Below are 19104 nucleotides of genomic sequence, written 5' to 3'. Positions count from 1 at the left end.
TTCCAGTAGAATGCACTGAGGTATCTCTAATCTACATGTGATTTAACAGATCAATTCAAAGATAATTTCAAATCTCGAAATATATCATTCAGTTGTTGATTGGTCATGCTGTTATAAAATTGGATGGCTTATTCAATTAACTGTTACGTTTCTGAGTACAATTGGTTATGATGCAAGGAAAAACAATAGAGATATGGATTTACGATCGATACAAAAGAGCGCATTCGGTAATAAAATTCCCCTTTAAAAAAAGCTGTCTCAGTTTGCTTTTAATTGACGGGCACAAAATTCTATTTGTAAAGTAGCCTATTTCCGTTTGATTTTTTTCCCATACGCAACTGGTAATTCCCATTTAAGCCAAAATATTTTTAACTAAGGGATCAAAGACACTACTACAAGTATGCGGTTTCTTTCAAAGTTTTCTTGCCTTGACACTATTCCTTTGTAAATGTGGATATATGCGTTATTGATCAAGCGTGAGGTCAAAATAGCTGGATATTGGCCGTTCTTTTTTTGGCGTTTTATGGACCGAAACGAAGTCGAGGTCCATAAGTAAAAATTCAAGCAAAAGAACGAAGCTAATATCCAGCCACCTCGACCGAACAAGCTTGGTCAAAAAAGGATTTCTTACATTGAAAAATATTTTGTTTTATCAAGAATCAAGAATGACTTGTTTACTTCGAGAGCCGGAAAAGAAAGCTAAATGCCTTTGTAGCAAAATAAACCCACGAGAGTCCGTGAATAACTATGAAAGGAAAACGTAAACGGCGATTATGTTTTCTTTGTTTTGACTGTCTTCTGCCACTTTTTGCACCTCCATCACCGACATTGTCCAAGAATTACGAAATTAGTACGAAATCAATTTTTTTCATGCGCGGGATCAAAGCGGGCAATTCCCAGCGGGCAAGAGGGGCACATCTTTCCGGCTCGGGTGGCCAACCAGAACCACAGGATTGGCTTCATATTGCCCACGGTGCTCCTGCGACTAAGGAACAATATGGCACTTTGGGTTATCAGGAACTGATATCCTAAGCCAAATTCCATTTTATCGTTTCTAGGGAGAGTACTAAGAGATATGCTCGCATGTTTTTAATCATGAATACAACAATTCTACAACGAAAATACTTTATATGATGATTGAATCCTTAATTAAACTGTAATCGGTGAAGATTACAGGAGTTGACTGCCCGGCAGCCTTCACTTCGTAATAAATACATGCATGATGAAAGAGCCTTGCACACCACAATATGCTTTTCTGCTATTTAGCTGATTCTATCTATCTCGTTGAACAAACACTACTCTCTAGCAACTGAAACCATGTTGTGACGTCCAAAGAATTACTACCAACTAATGGGTTTCCATTCTCATTGGTTTTGACATAAGAAGAAGACTTAAAGCTCTTCAAAGTAAAAATCGCACAATCTTTAGTTGAGACACAACTGTGAACGAATTCGTGGTCATGGCCAGTTTTCTTAAGGTGCTGTGAACAGAAAAAAAAATGAATCTACGTACTGCTATACAATACAATACAATGTTCTTTATTTCAAGAGGGTAAATAAATGATTAACCCAGTAAAGAGTTTTCTAACGCATGGTTCTCTGTAAACCCACCCATCCCACCCAGCGGAGGACATCCATCACACAGTAATCTCGTGTGTGAGAAATTAACGTCTCCTACCCCAACCCTGCAGGAGACGGGACCTCCATTTATTCGTCCCTATCCGAGAAGACTAGAATATCTAACCATTTCTTGATGTTATAGAAAGGCAGCAAATTCTTCTAAATTATTTTAAGACCCTGAGTGTTTGTCCAACCGAGGCTCGAACCTTCGACCTCCCGCACAACAGTTCAGCGCTCTATCCATTGAACTAACCGGGAGGCGGTTAGCTCAATGGATGGGTATTACCCTCTAAGATGTCAGAGCTTTGTAGTTCTCCTATCTGGTCACTTTTTCGGGTGTTACTGAGCATTCGGAGTTTTATCAGATTATTATCAATTTATTTTTTTTCCTTCCATCTTAGAGTTGCCCTACAATTGGTAACGAAATTGTCATACGGATCTGATCTGAAAGTGTCATGGTAAGGTTTTTAAGATTGTATATGCAGGCCTGTTTTTGAGTAACAATTTTCCTTGAGTAACTTGCATTCTCTTTTGGCACCGAAGTCTCTAAACGGTATTCATCCTTTTTGCTTCTAGTTAGAAAGTTGTTTTCCAGATGGAAATCGCCTCGTAAAGGTCATCATTGTAAAGGGATTTTTCTACCAAGGCCACGTATTTGCAGATGATATGCCATGATAACCAAAGTGGCTTGTATGGCATGTGCATGTGAGTCACATAGCAAACTTCTTACCTCAATCACCAACGATTGATTTCTAACTGCTAACACATAATTAATGTTCGCATTCAAGCGTACAGTGATAGCTCCGTTTCTGTTGGTGAGTATCGGCTGGAATTCTACCGAGGAACAAGATCATGAAAAACTTAGAAAATCTCCAGTTTAAGAGCGAGATATGAGTGGGAAGTTTCAAACGCCCAAAGTAAAAATGTGTTTTGAAGTTACTACAGTAGTTTACAAGGTCATTTGTTGGCGGACAACAGTGACCATCTCCGTGGGAGGAACACTATCATCATTCGGTTTTAGATCAGGTGATTTTCAATGGTCAAGATTTGGAAGATCATTATCAAAACGGGTTCCCTTCAGGTTCTTTTACTGATAAAATCTCTTTCAGAAGATATTCTAAGCCTTGCTTGTGCTGGTGGTTTAAAAGTTTGGCTTCTTGGCCGTGTTTCAATTGTCTGAATATATGGACCTCTTCTATGCGTAAGTTTATATCCAATTTATTGGCTAATGAGTTACAGTAAGAATGTTTGTTGGCTTAGATTTACTTTCCGCCCAAGTTTTACATTTGTGCGCGCTACTGTTTATTTCAACCATTGTAACTGTGCTAATTTCAAATATTATATTCGACTTATTTGCATGTAACGTGTAAAAACAAAGTCAACAGTTCAACTTATTACACTGATGATGATGGCATGAATAATGCCGAAACATGACTTTAAAAAGTTTCCCCATGAATCTGAAGTTTACTTAAACAGAATGATATGTAGGCGTCATTCAACGAATTTACAATTTAAGCATACTTTCTCATCAATGTGTTCGATGATTTTTCTTGGTGCACTAACCGATTTCGGCCGGAGAATCACTACAGGAGCCAGTAAAAGATACTTGATTAGGCCGGTTTGAGTTAGAGCCAAATGGGAAACCAACTCTCAGAAGATTTCCGGCCCCCTTTAATCCATTGCCGTTCTTCGCCCGGTAATAAGATTGAACTAAGTATTTCTTGGTCTTCGGGTTTCCGTTTACAACAATGAAGAAGAGCACGAAATAAACCTGTAGGAGGAAAAGATCACGAGTTTAAGGACTCGGAGACTAATGACTCGCACAAATACATGGAAAATGAAAGAATATTTGGAAACAAAAATCCACCAATTGAAAGTGATAAAGAAGGATAAATTTGTGTTGGATTATTTTTGATGATCTTGTAAAACACATACTACGACACAGCTTTTGTGGCTTAGCTCCCTAAAACTTGGAATTTATGCGCACCATTAAGAACAGAGTGGGTTAAGAGGGGTAAATTCTGCTTAGCTATGCAACAAAATCCGCTTTGCTTACTTTGTAGGTTAAACAAGATTGACTAAAAATTGGCAAAGCGAGCGATCTACAAACACAAATATGTAAGTAATAACGCTTCCTCAGTTAAAATTAACGAAATCCCCGAAACAAATTACTCTTGAGATGATCTCTTTAAATATCTAGAATGGCAATTTCATAGAGCTTCGGCCATAACAGAAACCGGCGTACACATTATCTGAAACTGTAAGGTTTTATGCACTGTATATTTTTTTTCAGTTCCTTAGTCCTTGGCTGTCATCGACACGTTCACAAAACAAACAGGCCTTTCCATCCTTTCTACTGGGTTTTCTTTGATTTTGAAATAATGTTTTCATATCTGAAAGCAAACGAGTAGAAACATCCAAAATGGTGTTATTTGAGGTACTTGTAGATTACGGAGTTGTATTTAAATGCAACTTCGAAATCTTGGGCACTGCTTTTGGAACGAAAGATGGCTTTCGAAGTATGTTTATCAGTGATAAACAAGCGTCATAAACAGCAGAAACCTAAATTTATTTTTATCCCTCTCTGCCGAATTTCTTGCAACATCAGTAGGATTTCTCACGCGCTCATTGGTCGAGAGGCATCGTCAGGCTTTGCCCATGAGCTCATCACGCTTTGAAAGCACACGGCGAGTTTGCACTTTGATCGAAGAATAATACATTTATCTTTTGTTTCGTTTTACTCGCTACAACTTCCCCGTTAAGTTCTCTAATGATGAATCGTGGACTGACGCAATGGCAGTGAGGCATTTCTCAAATCAGTGATACCGATTTGAAAATGGGTTTGAATCGACTAAATGCCAAGACAGTGCTAGTGAACTGTTGATAAACTGCCAGCCTGAATTGGGTCCAAGAGTTTACCAAAAGTCAGGTTTTGCAAATCACGTGTTTTGTTGCAAACAAGATCGAGTTGTTTCCACAGAGGCTTGCAGCATGTGGTCTATAACGCAAAATCAGGCCACACTAACTCACACGCCAAACTTGCTCTTTCGTCGATCTCTTAATACAGGAAAGCCAACTATTTTTTCGATGGAAATTATCTAAATTCAGTAACGAAATAGACAGTATCAATTTTTAAGTTGTATAAGACTATTTTCTTTTCATCAAGACCAGTTGTATTGATCCTCCGTGTCCTTTAGACCATCTCAGTAGTTGTTTTCATTTGATAACAGTCACAGTTATTCCTTATTTAAAATGAATGAGGCTATTAGATTTTACAGTTACAAAAGGTACTTGCTCCGTTTCTGGTCTTGCTTAAGATTGGAAATGACAGCAAATTTTATTGAGTCTACAGCCAGTTGCGTCAAACAACCCTTAACTGAGGTCATCAGTGTATGCTCATTGAAACCTCTAGATAAATTTGTAGCATGCTTGATGTTGTCGTTAATTGTAAATAAAATATTGAAAACATCACCTTCCATTTAGGCGCACATGCCAACCCAGTTTTGCCTCTTCGCGGTTCAGCCTAAGGAGAATTCCCATACAGTAAATTCTCTCCTATGCCTTACAATCTCATCTCGATTGTGAGCTGCCACGTTCAATTTCCTCAATAATTTCATTACCTTCATAACGCCCTTTATTGGTAGTTTTATTGTATTATGTTTTCTATGCGATCATGTTCCTACTAACACTGCACGAAAATTAGGGAATACTGCACTTAACATGAATCGTTTGCTGGAATCATGTTATTCTTTGCATTGATGTTTTGGTGTCATTTGCTCGACACAGTTGATTAATAGAAGTGCTGTACAAACAAGGATGACTCTTATCCGAAGTGGAACTAGATCCTTACATGGCCTAGCATGATCATATATCTCGCCCATTATCCTCTCACATGGAGAGCCCTAATCTGGTTCATATGTTACATCGTTAAATAGGTTCTCCATTATAGACCCCCTCTGATTAGGAGATACCGTCTGTCTCAAAAATATCACCCGTACAATTATACTTTTTTACTTTTTTGTATCATCTAGCACGTCATAAGAGAGAGTGGAGACAAAAGCCGGCTGGCTGCCTCGACGAAGGCCACAATAAAACTACTGTTAAGTGATTCTCCGGCTCTGAATGGGCGTGGTTTATATTTTTATGACTCTAGGTCAGCAATATTGTTGTAGTGGAGATTCTGTGACACATACGAGCGCTACTCCTGTACCTTGGGAAATTTTGAAAGGGAAGGTATGTATCAGTTGGATTGATACTGAAACAAATCCACATTCAGGCACTTACCCTCTCCATGCCCTTAAAAGAATTTCACCGGCTGATTCTGATCGTTCCCGCAATTGTGACCCAACTCTACTTAAATATCAAAACATCACTGCAGCTCTTTCGACAGATGACACGTTCCTAAGTTTCCCAAACAAGCATACATTCTCAGATAGACCATTTCAAAATAATGGCTTGCGGTTGTGCTATTTCTGGTTAGTCTAATGATTTGCTACTTGTCTGCCATCACTTTGCAGTCAATTAATTAGCATCCAGAATAAGTTATTCCAGCTTTTCCCCCAACGATAGCTGAAGCACCTACCTTTCGCATAAAGCTGGGTTTTTCTACCTTCAAGAACTTCTTCATCGTAATAAAAGGAAAAACTGAGTAAAGTGAGTACTGTTGTTTACCGTTCTTTGAGCTTAAATTAGATGCTTGGGAGTTTTCCAACTCCCACGCAAACAAACAACCGATGAATTAGATATATATATCTTTGTTTGGTACGAGACGTTCTTGGACGGACTGTCGCCCCTGTATCTTCTAAGGAAGAAGCAGGATTGATAGTGATCTGAGCTGTTAACTTTAACCTCTCTGCTCTTAATCTGATATAATTAATGTTAAATGCTCATAAAGATTGTGTTTACGCTGCATCTAAGCTTGTTAACCTGTTAGGCTAATGTAGTTAAGATGCCTTATATCAGATATACTTAGAAAGCCGTTTTCGAATTCCTTCCTCTCTTCGATAGTGTTGATTGGCCGCTTCCTGTTTTTTTTTTTAAAGCAAGAATCACAGAATGACGCTTGTTTGCTATACAGCTTCCCTTCAGTTGGTAAAACGAGGGCTATAACTTTTGTTGCTGTTGTCAGGACCTGTGCATGTATCCTCATGGTTTCCAGTTACCACCATTTAATGCGAGGCTGACTGCACTTGTCTTCACAACGCCTGTTGTCCAAAGATCACAAGAAGCTGCCATTTTATGGTTGGAAAGGTTTGAAGAATTCAAGGATAGAAAAATGACGCTCTTATCACGGGATAAGAAGACAAAAAAAAAAAAAAAGAACACTAACACTCGTCAGGCACGCTCTGCATGTGATAATTAAAGCACCTTTAACCTTGCATCACCGAAAATCTTTCGAGATAACACCTCCCTGTTCTTTAGTTGCCACGCGCCCCTGCCGTAGCTGCACGCGATGTCTACGAAAATAACTTAAATATTGTCTTTCACTTGTGCATCAAATATTCAATTCAATTTGCGTTTGGGTCATTGTCGAAAAAAAAAAGAATAACACATTTTCGAAAAAACTTCTATTTGGAATATACATTGCATGCAGGCAGTTCACATTTTGTTTATGGACAGAGCATAACAAAATTAATTATATCATTTCCGTTGCATGTGCATATGAGTGACGGCAGTTTGACGGCAGTTTGATGGCAGTTTGATGGCAGTTTGAGTTTAGTATTGACCACAATTAGACATGATAAGGGTCAGGTAAATTATGCCAGCATAATTGTGGGCATAATGCTATAGTCAGAGCATAATGCTGGCATAATTCTGTAGTCTGAGTACTGTTAACAGTGAGCTTGCCAATATTTTCGCTGTTTTCCTGATAAAATCAATAACCTATTAAACAGTGTACTAAGAATAGCGTTTATTGTCAATGATTTGTGCTACGTAAACGCAATTGTCAAGATGATTTCATATGGTGCAGTAACCGTTACAGCACTCTTCAAATCGGTAGCAGCGTTTTGAAGAAGCATTAGTGTAGCTGAGTACAGATAAATGCATCATTTGATGCTAATTGTAAGTGTTAGATTGAAGAACTGGCCAATGATACCATTAAACGCACTAGAACAGCAATTCCAAGTTAAATTCCTTACCTAATTATCAGTTTATCTTGGAGAGACAGCTTGCCATTTTTCTACTAGGGTTAAGGAACATCTGCTATCACAAAAGCTGTCATATTAACAAACACTTGTGTTCTTTTCCAAGTTGTATGAAAAAATGTTCAGCTGATTAAGTTAAGCTTTTAGACTCAGCCAAAACAACTTTGTCGTGAATCTGAAATTTATTTTAATTCCAAGTTAACTTTGAGTCAGTCGCCCTTTGAGAAGTAGATGTAAAATTCTCCTCATAAACTGATTATCAGGTTTGATGAAGAAAGTCGTAATTTGTTTCTTAAAACAATTTAAAATTGTCCAATGCATGACAATCATGCATAGTGTTGTTTAAGTACGCTGTGACAACAAGCAGAACTACATGTTGCATCACCAAACTTATATTGTATTCTTTGACTAAAATACTACCTTGCTTAGGAAAAAAAATGGATGTTCGGATCACGTTATAGATGACTAATAAGTTGGACCATATCTGTTGACAAATTTGATGTAACTTTCCTATGAAAGCCCTTAGCATCGAACTCAATTTGCTTTAATAGTCTTTCCTCCCAATCAACTCTCTCCAAGTTACTTGAGTAGTCCAAGAACGTCCGCCTCCTCAGTGTCTTGGGGAGATTTTTCGTATCAACATTATCGAGTCTAATTAGCAAGAGAGATGAATCAGCCATTTCCGCAGAACGGTGCATCGCAATTTCTAATTCTTCACGGCAGAAGTTGCTGTCAAGATAATTTCGCGAAATGATCGCTAGTACCTTTCTGCTATTATAAACACTGTCTGCCATGTTCTCGATTATGGCCTTTCCAACGATGAAGTCCCGGCTGTGAATACAGTAATTGATTCGCTTGCTCTCCAAAACAGGTGTGAGGTTGTCTCTCACCCAATGGTAGTCGAGGGTACTGAAGCTGATAAAGACGTCGTACTGGAATTCCTTTAATGTAGTTTCGTCTGAGGAGGGAACGCAAAACAAGATGATAAGTATTCATCATGGTCCTTGGGATGTTTTCTTTTATACAACAACGACATAAACAAAAAACAGTCTAAAAAAAAAATTACGGAAAAATAGACTATGGTGCAAAAAGTTAGTTAACTCAACACTTGCGTTTCTGATGCTTTCTTCTCTTCCTCCACTGTCGATAAACGATAGCAGCCGTCAGTAGACCGCAAAATGTCCCGGCGCCCACCAGCAAGAACTCTGTCAAAGAATTTTTACTTTGCCGATCCCGAGAATCTTTGGCTTCATCTTGATGAAGGAGCCAAACAAAACGAAGGATCAGCACATTCCAAAGAAACAATAATAGGTGGAACCACAAGAGCATCAAAGCTTCGGAAGCTGCTATATCATAGGTTATCGCCCTCCCCCCCACCCCAAACACCTTATTAAGTTTTTCTCACAGTTTGTCGATCGATACCCATTCATACTCTCGTGCGAAGAGAGGCACTATAAATGTATGTTGTCTTTTACAAGAACATTGTACAACCACCCGCCACTTCCCGAATGGGGTCATCTCGACCCGGACAAACCGTTAGGCCATTGTGTCTCTTTAAGAGGATATAAATACACTACTTTAACGTTACAAGTTGCACATACTCACTTGATTCAACAACACTCAAGTATATTGTGCCATAGTCGCTTCCTCTTAGAGTACGGACCTTACACTGATATGCCCCGGTATCCTGCTCCGTGACGTTCTTTATTAGTAATGAGAAATTAACTTTTGGAATGGACTGCTCGTCAAAAAAGAAGTTTGATTCATGGTGCAGTCTATCGTTACCGTCCAGTGGCAAATCCTTTCCTTCGAACGCCCAGGAGATAAATGTAATTGAATTTGGGGTATTTTCTCCCACACACGTCAATAACGCATTGCCACTTTTCTGAATGATTACTTTATCGATAGATGCGTAGGGATGGACTTTTGGTGGAACATTTTCCGAGCCTTTAAACAAAAGAAAATAATTAAAACTGATCATTTAGCCGCTCAAAAAGTTTTAAAGGGGGTACGTTTCTACAGAAAACTGTCGGTGAGGGGCATTACAAAACAACTTGGTTTCATCGGCTGAGTTGATAATGCAAATTGGCCACCGTAAAGAGTTTCTGGGCTGACGTTTCGAGCGTTAGTTCTCAGTGGAAGAGAAAAATGATGAAACTCTTTAGAGTGGTCAATTTACATTATGACCTCAGCTGAGTAAAACCAAACTAGCTCAGAAAGTTTTAGTGTAGAATGATATTATACTTGCGACCTTAAGAACCCCATCAGGTCTGGATTTTTCAGTTAGTTTGAAACAAATTATTAAAGTGCACCTAAACCCAAAAATTTTTTTTCGCTTAAGGAAATAAGCGTATTTTTTGGAGTATTTCTGTGCAAACATTTTTTTATTTGCTCAAATCTTCAATTGTCTGTGCCCAGTCAAAATACGGAAAATCGGCCGCCATCTTGCCCCACGGCCGAGTTTAAAGAGGAATGGCTCTAGCGGGTAATGTGACGTCAAATCGAGAACACGAAAGTCTGCATTTCACACATTTTCGCTTGTTTGGGAAGGTTGTAGTCGATTTTGTCCGAAAATATGCCGACTAAGTGTGTTATAGGAGGATGTAGCAACGTGCGAAATTTGCAAGAGGGTATCACGCTTCATACATTCCTCATACAATACACCTGGTCGGCATATTTCGGACAATATCGACCACAACCTTCCCAAACAAGTGAAAATGTGTGAAAAGCAGACTTTCGTGTTCTCGATTTGACGTCACATTATCCGCTAGAGCCATTCCTCTTTAAACTCGGTCGTGGGGCAAGATGGCGGCCGATTTTCCGTATTTTGACTAGGCACAGAAAATTTAAGATTTAAGCAAATTAAAAAATTTTTGCACAGAAATACTCCAAAAAATAAGCTTATTTCGTTAAGCGAAAAAAATTTTTGGGTTTAGGTGCACTTTAAGCACATAAAACAAGGTTGTTCTTAATTGCTCCATGGATTATATTGGCAAAAAAGGGTCTCGTTTTAGTGTTTGCAGTCTGTGAGGATGGAACTGTTAGAAAAAAGAAGATATTAACAAGGCTATTCATTACAGAGGAGTGGCAAAAGCCATAGAGTCCTAAAGTGTGACGTCACGTTACCATGGCGCTAAAATATAGGGTTCTAAACAACTCTGATTAACTCTTGCGCGTGGATCACGTAGTCCTTGTTATCGCTTTGTCCTGAGGTCAAAACCCTTCTTAACCCTGTGTTTTGCAACAGAAAACGCCACAAGGAAGAATAGAGGGTAAAAAGGTCAATGAAAATTTCAAATTGATCGCTTTTGTGATCAGAGGTAATTCTAAACGGACGGAAATGGTATACTGCTTCGCCCCATCGTGCAACCATTCATCGGAGAGCCATATACTTGCAAGTACTTCAAATTTCCGAGCGCAGAAAAGGAAAAAAGCGAATACAAACGATGAATCCGTCTGATAAGGTTAGTAACTGTATTCATCGTTCGCTTGAAAGCAATATAACATACGGCAGTTTTGAGCGAATGTGCTCTTTTTACCGACTCAAGTGAATGTAGAGGCGACGAATGTCTGTACAATTGCATGCATTGTTTTTTCATAATAATTATTTTAGTTTGTGAGTGCTTTAATTACTATATTTTTTAGTCTTACATTTTGCTTTACTTTGCATTACGAACCTTGAAAAAGCTTGGATAGAACTGCGAAATGAACACGCATTTGTTTTCATTGTGCATAAGTAAAAATGTTTAAGCTTATGTGTAAACATCAAGCTTATAATCTGAAGTAAATCTCACATGAGATCTTAAATTAAATGGCTATCTCTTACTTCTCGTTTTACAGGAGAGAAGACAGAATGCCTGGCAAGCACTCAAGGGTGTGTAGCTGTCATTTTAGAGAGGGCAAGGAGTCCAATGGCCCAGAAATGTTTGAGCGGAACAAAGAGAAATTATTCGATGAGCAAAGGGGACCTCCTCCGACGAAAAAGAAGATTGTGTCTACGGAGAAGACTTTGGCCGAGTTGGTAGAACAGGCTCAAAGAAATAAACCATCATCTGTTGAAACAAACTGAAAACAGAAACAGCTGAAACAGCTACCTATAAATCCGCACATTATCAATTGGTATCATAGTTTCCTCTATGCAAGACAACAACGTGTTGTTAGTTATAATTTTTTAGGACAGTGGAAATCTATCAATAGAGGAACCACACAAGGTAGTGTAAGCGGACCGTATCTTTTTAATATATTTTTGAACGATTGGGAGATTTTTTTTAATGGTTGCCCTGTGCTTTTTAAATATGCCGATGATTCCACTATTCTTTCGCGTATCACTGGGAATAGAGACCCGTCTGCCGACTTAGTAGGACAGTTCTTAACATGGTGTAAAGACAGTAGAATGGTCTGCAACCCTTGCAAATGTAAAGAGCTGGTTGTTAGAAAGAAAAATCATAATGTACTCTACTCTCCAATCACTAATATTCCCCAATGTAATAGCTTCGTTTTACTAGGAGTAACTTTACAGAGTGACGGAAAATTTGATGAGCATGTATGAACTAAGCTTGTCAAAGCAAACAAGTGTTTACACGTCCTACGAACATTGAGAAAGGAACATTACTCTCAGGCAGAGATTGATCATCTTTTTATATCCATTGTTTTGGCTAATTTCAGCTATGCACTTTCAGTCTATGGGGCATCTGAGTCCGATCTTACGGTTGTACAAAATTTTTTAGACCGATGTCCGAGTAAACGCGGTTTTCTCTCATTTCCAGTTTTTATCAAGAACCTTTTAAACAAACAAGACCGAAACATTTTGAAGAAACTAAAATCAAGGGATTGCCGCCCCCTGAAAGACATCATTCCTGTCCAAAAGACATATGTACACAATCTTAGGAAAAAAGGCTGCGCGCGCCCGAAAATTAATACACAGCGCTTTATGAACACCTTTGTAAATAGGTTGATATTTAAGCTCCATTTATTGTAATGACATACTTTTTGATTCATAATATGTATGTAGATTTCTGTAGTTTTTCCAAATTCATTGTAACATAAGATATGTAGTTTTATCTTATGATGGAATAAAGACTTTTATTATTTATTATTATTATTATTATTATTATTGTTGTTGAGAAGGAGACTGAACAAAGGCCAAAAACAAGACAGGAGGTTATCCTTGAGGCAGAACTGGACCTAGCAAAAAGAGAGTTAAAGAATCTAGAGGATACATTACACTACAAGAACAGATGTTACACTGTGACAGGGCTGCCAGGAGAAGTTATTAGAATGAAGACTGGGCTTCCAACAAAGGAAGTCTTTGACATTGTTGTGAAACATGCCTTAAGGTTTAAAGATTTCATCAACTATTTTGGGGGCTGGAAGGTGGAATCTATCACCTTTGAAGACCAGATTTCTATTACTTTGATGAAAGTCAGGCAGAACTACACAAATCTACATTTGGCTCAGCTATTTAATTGTAGTGTTGCTACAATTGCTAACATTATTACAACATTTATTCATGTATTGCATGACATTTTATTTAAAGACATTATGACATCAATTCCTTCCCAAGACAAAAACAAACTATCAGCACCATCATCCATTAGTCAGTATGGATCTTGTCGCATAGTCATAGACTGCACTGATATTGAGGTTGCAGCACCTAAACTAATGAGTCAACAAAATGCAACCTACCCATCCTATCGTGGAATGCATTCATTTTAAGTCATTGTTGGTGTTGCACCAAATGCTGTGATAACCTATGTAAGTATGCTTTACCCGGGATCTATTTCTGACAAAGCCATCGTGCAGGAGTCAGGCCTCCTCAAACACTTGACCCCAGGGGACATGATACTTGCTGACAAGGGATTTCTTATCCAGGACATTGTCCCCCATGGAAATATACCACCATTTCTGAACAAAGGAACTTTGACTGAAAGTGAGGCAAGGGCTACAAAGGCCATAGCAAGATGTCGAATCCACGTCGAAAGAGCCAATACCAGGCTGAAAGACTTTCAAATTTTGAGTTTTATTCCGTCTTACTTACGTTGCTATGCTGATGTACTGTTTCAGTTGTGTGCTGCTCTTGTAAATTTACAATTTCCCTTAATAAAGGAGGGATGTGAGGATATGGTTTTTGAATAGTTTTGTTCATGGCATGTAAGTGAGTGTAAGATTTCATTTCGAAGCTGAAATAACATATAATAATAAATGTCATACGTATGTCAAAAAAATAAATGCATGTTGAACTCAAGTATAAGTGGAACAGTTATTTTATTCACATTCCTTACCCTACACATCATAACACTACACATCATAACACTGTTACCTTACTTAGAACAGGACTTCTTTTATTTCTAATTCTAATCGCAAAGGTATATCCTATCACGGCAGATGTGCATGTCCATATATTAAAAATACAAATATCATGGTGCGAGTAGGAAAGAGTAAAAATTTGTAACTATTTTATTCCCAAAAGTAGTTTAAGGATAATTTCTCCTTAAACTACTTTTGGGAATAAAAAAGCTACAATTACTCTGTCCTATTTGGGGAATTACAGAAATTACAATTCTCCTTCAACTACTTTTGGCAATAAATGGTCATTGTAAAATTGAGTTAAGCGTGGGATGTTTCTTGCCCAAGTGTCGTCCCTTTGTATGAGTAAAATAGCTACATCTTTTGTAGTCCACACAACAAAATAACAAAACTTTCTAGGTGAAAAGTAGATTTGTCCCTGTACTTGGTGCCAGTACACGTGATCTTTCTTCAGTACATAACCCTGCCCACTTTCACTTTTTTCCAGGGAAAATGTTTTTGATTTAACAGCCTCTTCTATTGTAACGTTTTGTTCTGTGTACGGACACTTCACGTCTAAAACAGTTTCATCATCAACAATACCATCCGGGGATGTTCCAAGGATTCCAGAAGAATCGAACCAAATACCAGTTTCTTTTACCTATTTTCCTGTTCTGAGGATGAATGCACTAATGGCTTCCCCTTCATTGTCCACTCCCCACTGGATCGCTTTAACTCTCGACAAATCATATTGTCCGAGAAGACGTTTCAGTATAGTGAAGGGGTGATTCTTTTCGCATAAAGGATGGAGCCAAAGTTACTGGCGATAAGTCAGCCCCTTCTTGTGATATGCCACTGAAGTAGGGTTGTTTCTTTGGCCAACTGTTGTCTCGCTAATCCTTACGATTTTTTCCTCGTCTAGCCTGGAACTGCAAACCAAACAATCCAACTGCTCTTGAATTCCTCTTGCTCGAAGAAATTCGTCAGAATAAATAATTTCCTCGATAGAAGGCATAGGCAGCTTACTGGCGACTGGTGGCTCAGGGCTGAGCAGCCAGCAAACTCCAGTAAAATTTCCATAGTTCTTCAGATCTTCATAGAATGCGGAACGATCGGCTTGAGTCGGCGCCCTCGACAAAGCACAGTAACGTTTTGGTGGAGGGAACAGTTCAGAAACCGCTTGATTTGAGAGTGATGTGTGGGATTTTCTCTTCCTCCACTGGCATTCCACTTCTGTACGGCTTAGAAGGTAGATCCCCTGAATGAAAAGGGCGGCCGCGTGACTACATTTGAACGCTCCTCTTGGACATTCGCATTCGGTTTTTTTATGTCTTGTTGTTCATCCAAGTAAATCTGCATGTTTAAAAGAAAGGATTTTTCGTATGGCAAACAAGTTTATTAGGTGAAAAAAGTTGTGGAAAGAAGGCCAACCTGTGATATTAATTAAATGTCGGAACAACTCTCGTAAGAGTAACTCACCGTGACTTTGTAAACCTTCTTTTTCATACTTGCTTGAACTTCTCCTCGCAAAATTCCCTCATGATAGCTAAATGACTCCACATGATCAGACTTATAATGATTTTCTCCCTTCTTTATGGATTTCTTTTCGTCTGAAAAATAGGAAAGCGGCGACGCGATAGAAAGCGTCGCCATTCTGAAAAGGAATGCGAGTTTGTTTAGAACCGAATTTTTCGGCCGTAACGTCATCGCTTTAGGACTCTATTTATGAGAGTTGCGGTGGCTACAAGATAAAGTATCAAATAATTCCATCATTAAGAATGAAGAAATTATTGTTATAACGTACCTACATAAATCATAGAATACATGCGCAGTACTGCTCTAGAAGGTGTTTCCATCAAACACTTTAGATCCTCAATGGACACCTTTTGACCAATAAAGCAAGATAGATAAACCTGAATTTCTTACTTTTAACAGAAAGGTGGACTTCATGTCGTTTCTCGCCAAATTTATTCTTTGCCACACATGTGTATCGTCCCTCATGGTTTTTCTGTCGGACGTAAAATATCTTTAAATCCAGACCGCTGTTTCTTGTCGTTAGCGCGTAAGAATGATTACCGTCACCATCCTTTATTACCACTTCATCTTTGAGCCAAGTGAAGGATGGTTTCGGCCAGCCTCTTGCGTAGCAATGGAAGACAGGATCTTGACCTTCAGACAAATACTGCGGGGTTGTGGTGAAGAATCCTCTTCTTTTCATGAAATGTGGTGGGGCTGGACGAGAAACGATAAATAAAGTGTTGGAAACAGTGAAGAAATTGAGTTTTGCAGAACACTACTTGAAAGTAATTTATGGTCAAATATCCATGCAATCAATAGAGAAAAATAGAGAAAAATAAAGATGTAAACTTACAGTTAACATGGAGAACTACTGAACATATACTAGTTCCATTGTCCTTTGGCATCTCGCATTTATATGTTCCATGATCCTTTGCGCTGATATTGCTTATTTGAACACTCGACCAGAAACCTGGTACTGATTCGGATGGTAATATGGAAACCCACTGAAGTTTGCTTCCATTGTCTTCTTTGCTCCATGTAATCTGTCTCATTGGTCCCCCCCGGAGGACAGAGCAGTTGAGTAACACTGTGTCCTGGAGATTCACAGTTACCTCTCTCCCAAAAAAGGCTTGTTTACGTATATTGCAAAGGATTTCGCCTTGCTGTAGAGCTAACAGAAAAGGGAAAGAACATGATGGAAAACCTCAAGTTTAAGGGCCCATTTCGTTTGTTTAGACAATAGAACATTTTTTTAACTTTAATTTTTTTTTTGCTTCGGCCAGACCATTAGTTGTTTTTCTAATGCAAAAAAAAAAAATCTCATAGAATTTTTTCACACAACAAAATAATATTCACCAAAGCGCTTGAGCTTGTAACTTGTGATTTACGGAGAATAAATCTTACTAATGTTTATTCATAACAGTAATGCATGCGAGGAAATATCCCTTAAGCACCATCCTCTCTGGTGCTTTGGCAAAATATCATTATCATTTTTTAAGTTAGATGTTATTGACGTGCTTTTGTTTAAAATTTGATCTCGGTATTGCAGAAACCATCACAGCTGCTTTTAGATCTTTCTTTTCGGATATTTTAGTCTTCTCCAGTATTTTGTCAAAATAATTCTCAAATTTGTCTGAGAGCCCCGGGTAGAAATCTGTTGCATATCGTTTGCGAGTCTTCCGAGTGGCTGAAGGTGTCAAGGTCAGCTTGAGAGCTGTTGCTCTGTCCAGTACACATCTTTTTAAAAGGAAATCAAGCTAAGCCAGTCAAAACACCTAAGCCATATATTTGGAGTCTGCTTCAAGTCGCCAATTATGTCTGAAAACAGTTTCCTAAAAACAAGCTATCAAGTCCATAATATTTTTTATTTTCATGAGCACTGAAACAAAATACTGCAGCAGATGTTTTTCAAGTTCAGACGTTTTCATTTAAATTTAACGATCAGTGTCGAATCACAACCCACGATTGTGTTAAGTTACAACTTTTGGACTGTGGAATACACCGCCATTCATTTAAAGCCCAACAATATTCTGGATGTATCATGAAATATGTTATTTATGCCTTCTTGTCAGCGGAAAAAATTAAAATTAAGAAAACAAACTTTAAATCAGGGCTAATGCTTTCACTTTCCCTTTTTTCACCAACTCAAGCTGCATTAGTAAGACATTTCCAACTCTGCTTAGTTATATACGCTACACCAACTCCATCTTTCCAAACAAAATACAGCATCGAATAATTACATACACTTACTTTAGCATTATTTCTTTTGCATTAGACTTAAAATTTGTAAATTTGCATAGCTCTAAGATCAAAACTGATCACTGGAATTTAATGGATCCGGTTATAATCTTGATTAAACTTTCTCCCCAAAATTTGTTTCTTGGAAAATTTACACGGGCTAAAAAAAAAACAATATTTGCAACAAGGCAAAGCCGTTACTTTTCTCAGTAAACATTTGTAATGAGTTTTAAGGTTTGTAACATTTAAGGAAAAAACATTGATCGATTATTTGAAACACATCTTTGACGAAAATAAAATGAGGCGAGAAACTGAGTTGTTTCTCGAATATGAGTAAAGTCAAGTTGGAATGATAACATACACATACATTTTTATTTCCTTGGAAGAAATTACTATGCGGAAAAGTAACTAACAAAATGGGAAGTACATAAGCGACGCTTCACTTACCACTGCAGATAGTCCCAATGACAGCTCCACATAAGATGAACCTTTTGACGGGAAATGAGCCCATAGATACTTCAACTTTTCTTCCAAACCGTAGATGCAACTATCCTGTCGAAAATATTCCCGACTTCTACAAAGGAAGGAAAAAAAACCTTCCCTTTCATGTAGAGGCGATTGATATCGTGTCTTTCCTATTAGCAAATTTTCCTAATAAGGTATGAATATGATAAACGTAATCAAACAATATTCGTCGGCAAATCTGTAATCTTGGGTTTTTTTAAGTTCCGACCTTTTCCCGGCTGTGCACTCCGGGGAATTACATTACTGCGTTAATTATTTTCATTCGAAAACGGGCTCTTCAAGGAAAGTGACAAAATGACTGAAGTCATGAATTTCGCTTGATTTTGTTCATAGAATTATCAGCTAATTTGGCTCGACGAAATGCATTTTTAAGAAAACATATCTGTCAATTTCTCATCCAAATGAAATTTACTTTAGACATGTTATTTATGCGCACAAATAAAAATGGTTAGCTATGGTTAAATTGGCCAGTGCCAACACCATACTTGATTTTGAACGCATTCATCCCTAAGGATATTTCCTTTGTAAGATATCCGTGATCAATTAACCATTGGTTCTGTGTTGATGGGTAGATATACAAAGATTGTCAGAGGAGAAAAATGAACGGAAATTTGTTACGCTGAAATTATTTGCTTAGTAAAAAACCTGCCGAAAGACTAAAGGGACATGTGCCCAAAGAGAGAACAAGGCAAATTAAACGCATTTATCTTGCGATCCCACGCAGTGAATTTAATGCGGGAGATTCAATTTAATCACCTGTTCAGATGCTAAAT

General features: G+C 38.1%; 2 protein-coding genes, 1 long non-coding RNA gene and 2 pseudogenes across 5 annotated transcripts; 2 read left to right on the top strand and 3 right to left on the bottom strand.

Moving 5' to 3' along the window:
- Nucleotides 1-1074: 1074 nt before the first annotated feature.
- LOC111337426 (uncharacterized) lies at nt 1075-6431 on the bottom strand. Its single transcript, XM_022943717.2, has 4 exons — nt 6202-6431; nt 3183-3390; nt 2350-2453; nt 1075-1480 (listed from the first exon to the last, which is right to left on the bottom strand). The coding sequence occupies exons 1-4, from the start codon at nt 6244-6246 to the stop codon at nt 1277-1279; spliced, it is 561 nt and encodes a 186-aa protein (XP_022799452.1). The 5' UTR covers nt 6247-6431; the 3' UTR covers nt 1075-1276.
- Nucleotides 3405-6941, top strand: LOC148719215 (uncharacterized). Of its 2 annotated transcripts, XR_015993798.1 has the most exons (3): nt 3405-3737; nt 5651-5852; nt 6189-6941. It is a non-coding gene; the product is annotated as an uncharacterized LOC148719215 (long non-coding RNA). The 2 variants fall into 2 exon arrangements; XR_015993797.1 differs by having other exon boundaries at nt 5651-6941.
- Nucleotides 6942-7515: 574 nt separating this feature from the next.
- Nucleotides 7516-18623, bottom strand: LOC111337398 (matrix-remodeling-associated protein 5). The gene is made up of 6 exons (XM_088740483.1): nt 18254-18623; nt 16422-16739; nt 15977-16282; nt 9371-9712; nt 8878-9018; nt 7516-8723 (listed from the first exon to the last, which is right to left on the bottom strand). The coding sequence occupies exons 1-6, from the start codon at nt 18315-18317 to the stop codon at nt 8221-8223; spliced, it is 1674 nt and encodes a 557-aa protein (XP_088596609.1). The 5' UTR covers nt 18318-18623; the 3' UTR covers nt 7516-8220.
- LOC148719214 (uncharacterized) lies at nt 10830-13900 on the top strand (annotated as a pseudogene).
- On the bottom strand, nt 13209-15907 carry LOC111337424 (uncharacterized; annotated as a pseudogene). Its single transcript, XR_015993795.1, has 3 exons — nt 15530-15907; nt 15190-15403; nt 13209-14697 (listed from the first exon to the last, which is right to left on the bottom strand). The product of XR_015993795.1 is annotated as an uncharacterized LOC111337424 (transcript).
- Nucleotides 18624-19104: the final 481 nt, after the last annotated feature.

This window comes from Stylophora pistillata, chromosome 12 (assembly GCF_964205215.1).
Source record: "Stylophora pistillata chromosome 12, jaStyPist1.2, whole genome shotgun sequence".
NCBI lineage: Eukaryota > Metazoa > Cnidaria > Anthozoa > Scleractinia > Pocilloporidae > Stylophora > Stylophora pistillata.
Note: the sequence above shows the minus strand (reverse complement) of the source record. Positions and strands in the feature narration are given on the sequence as shown.

Coding starts and splice junctions, on each gene's coding strand:
- LOC111337426 (XM_022943717.2), bottom strand. CDS start 6,246: ATGAAGAAGTTCTTGAAGGTAGAAAAACCCAGCTTTATGCGAAAG. Junction 3,391..6,201: donor AACCCAGCTTTATGCGAAAG/GTAGGTGCTTCA, acceptor TTCCTCCTACAG/GTTTATTTCGTGCTCTTCTT. Junction 1,481..2,349: donor ATCAATCGTTGGTGATTGAG/GTAAGAAGTTTG, acceptor TTCTGTTCACAG/CACCTTAAGAAAACTGGCCA.
- LOC111337398 (XM_088740483.1), bottom strand. CDS start 18,317: ATGGGCTCATTTCCCGTCAAAAGGTTCATCTTATGTGGAGCTGTCATT. Junction 16,283..16,421: donor AGTAGTTCTCCATGTTAACT/GTAAGTTTACAT, acceptor TTTCTCGTCCAG/CCCCACCACATTTCATGAAA. Junction 9,019..9,370: donor CTTGAGTGTTGTTGAATCAA/GTGAGTATGTGC, acceptor TCCTTCATCAAG/ATGAAGCCAAAGATTCTCGG.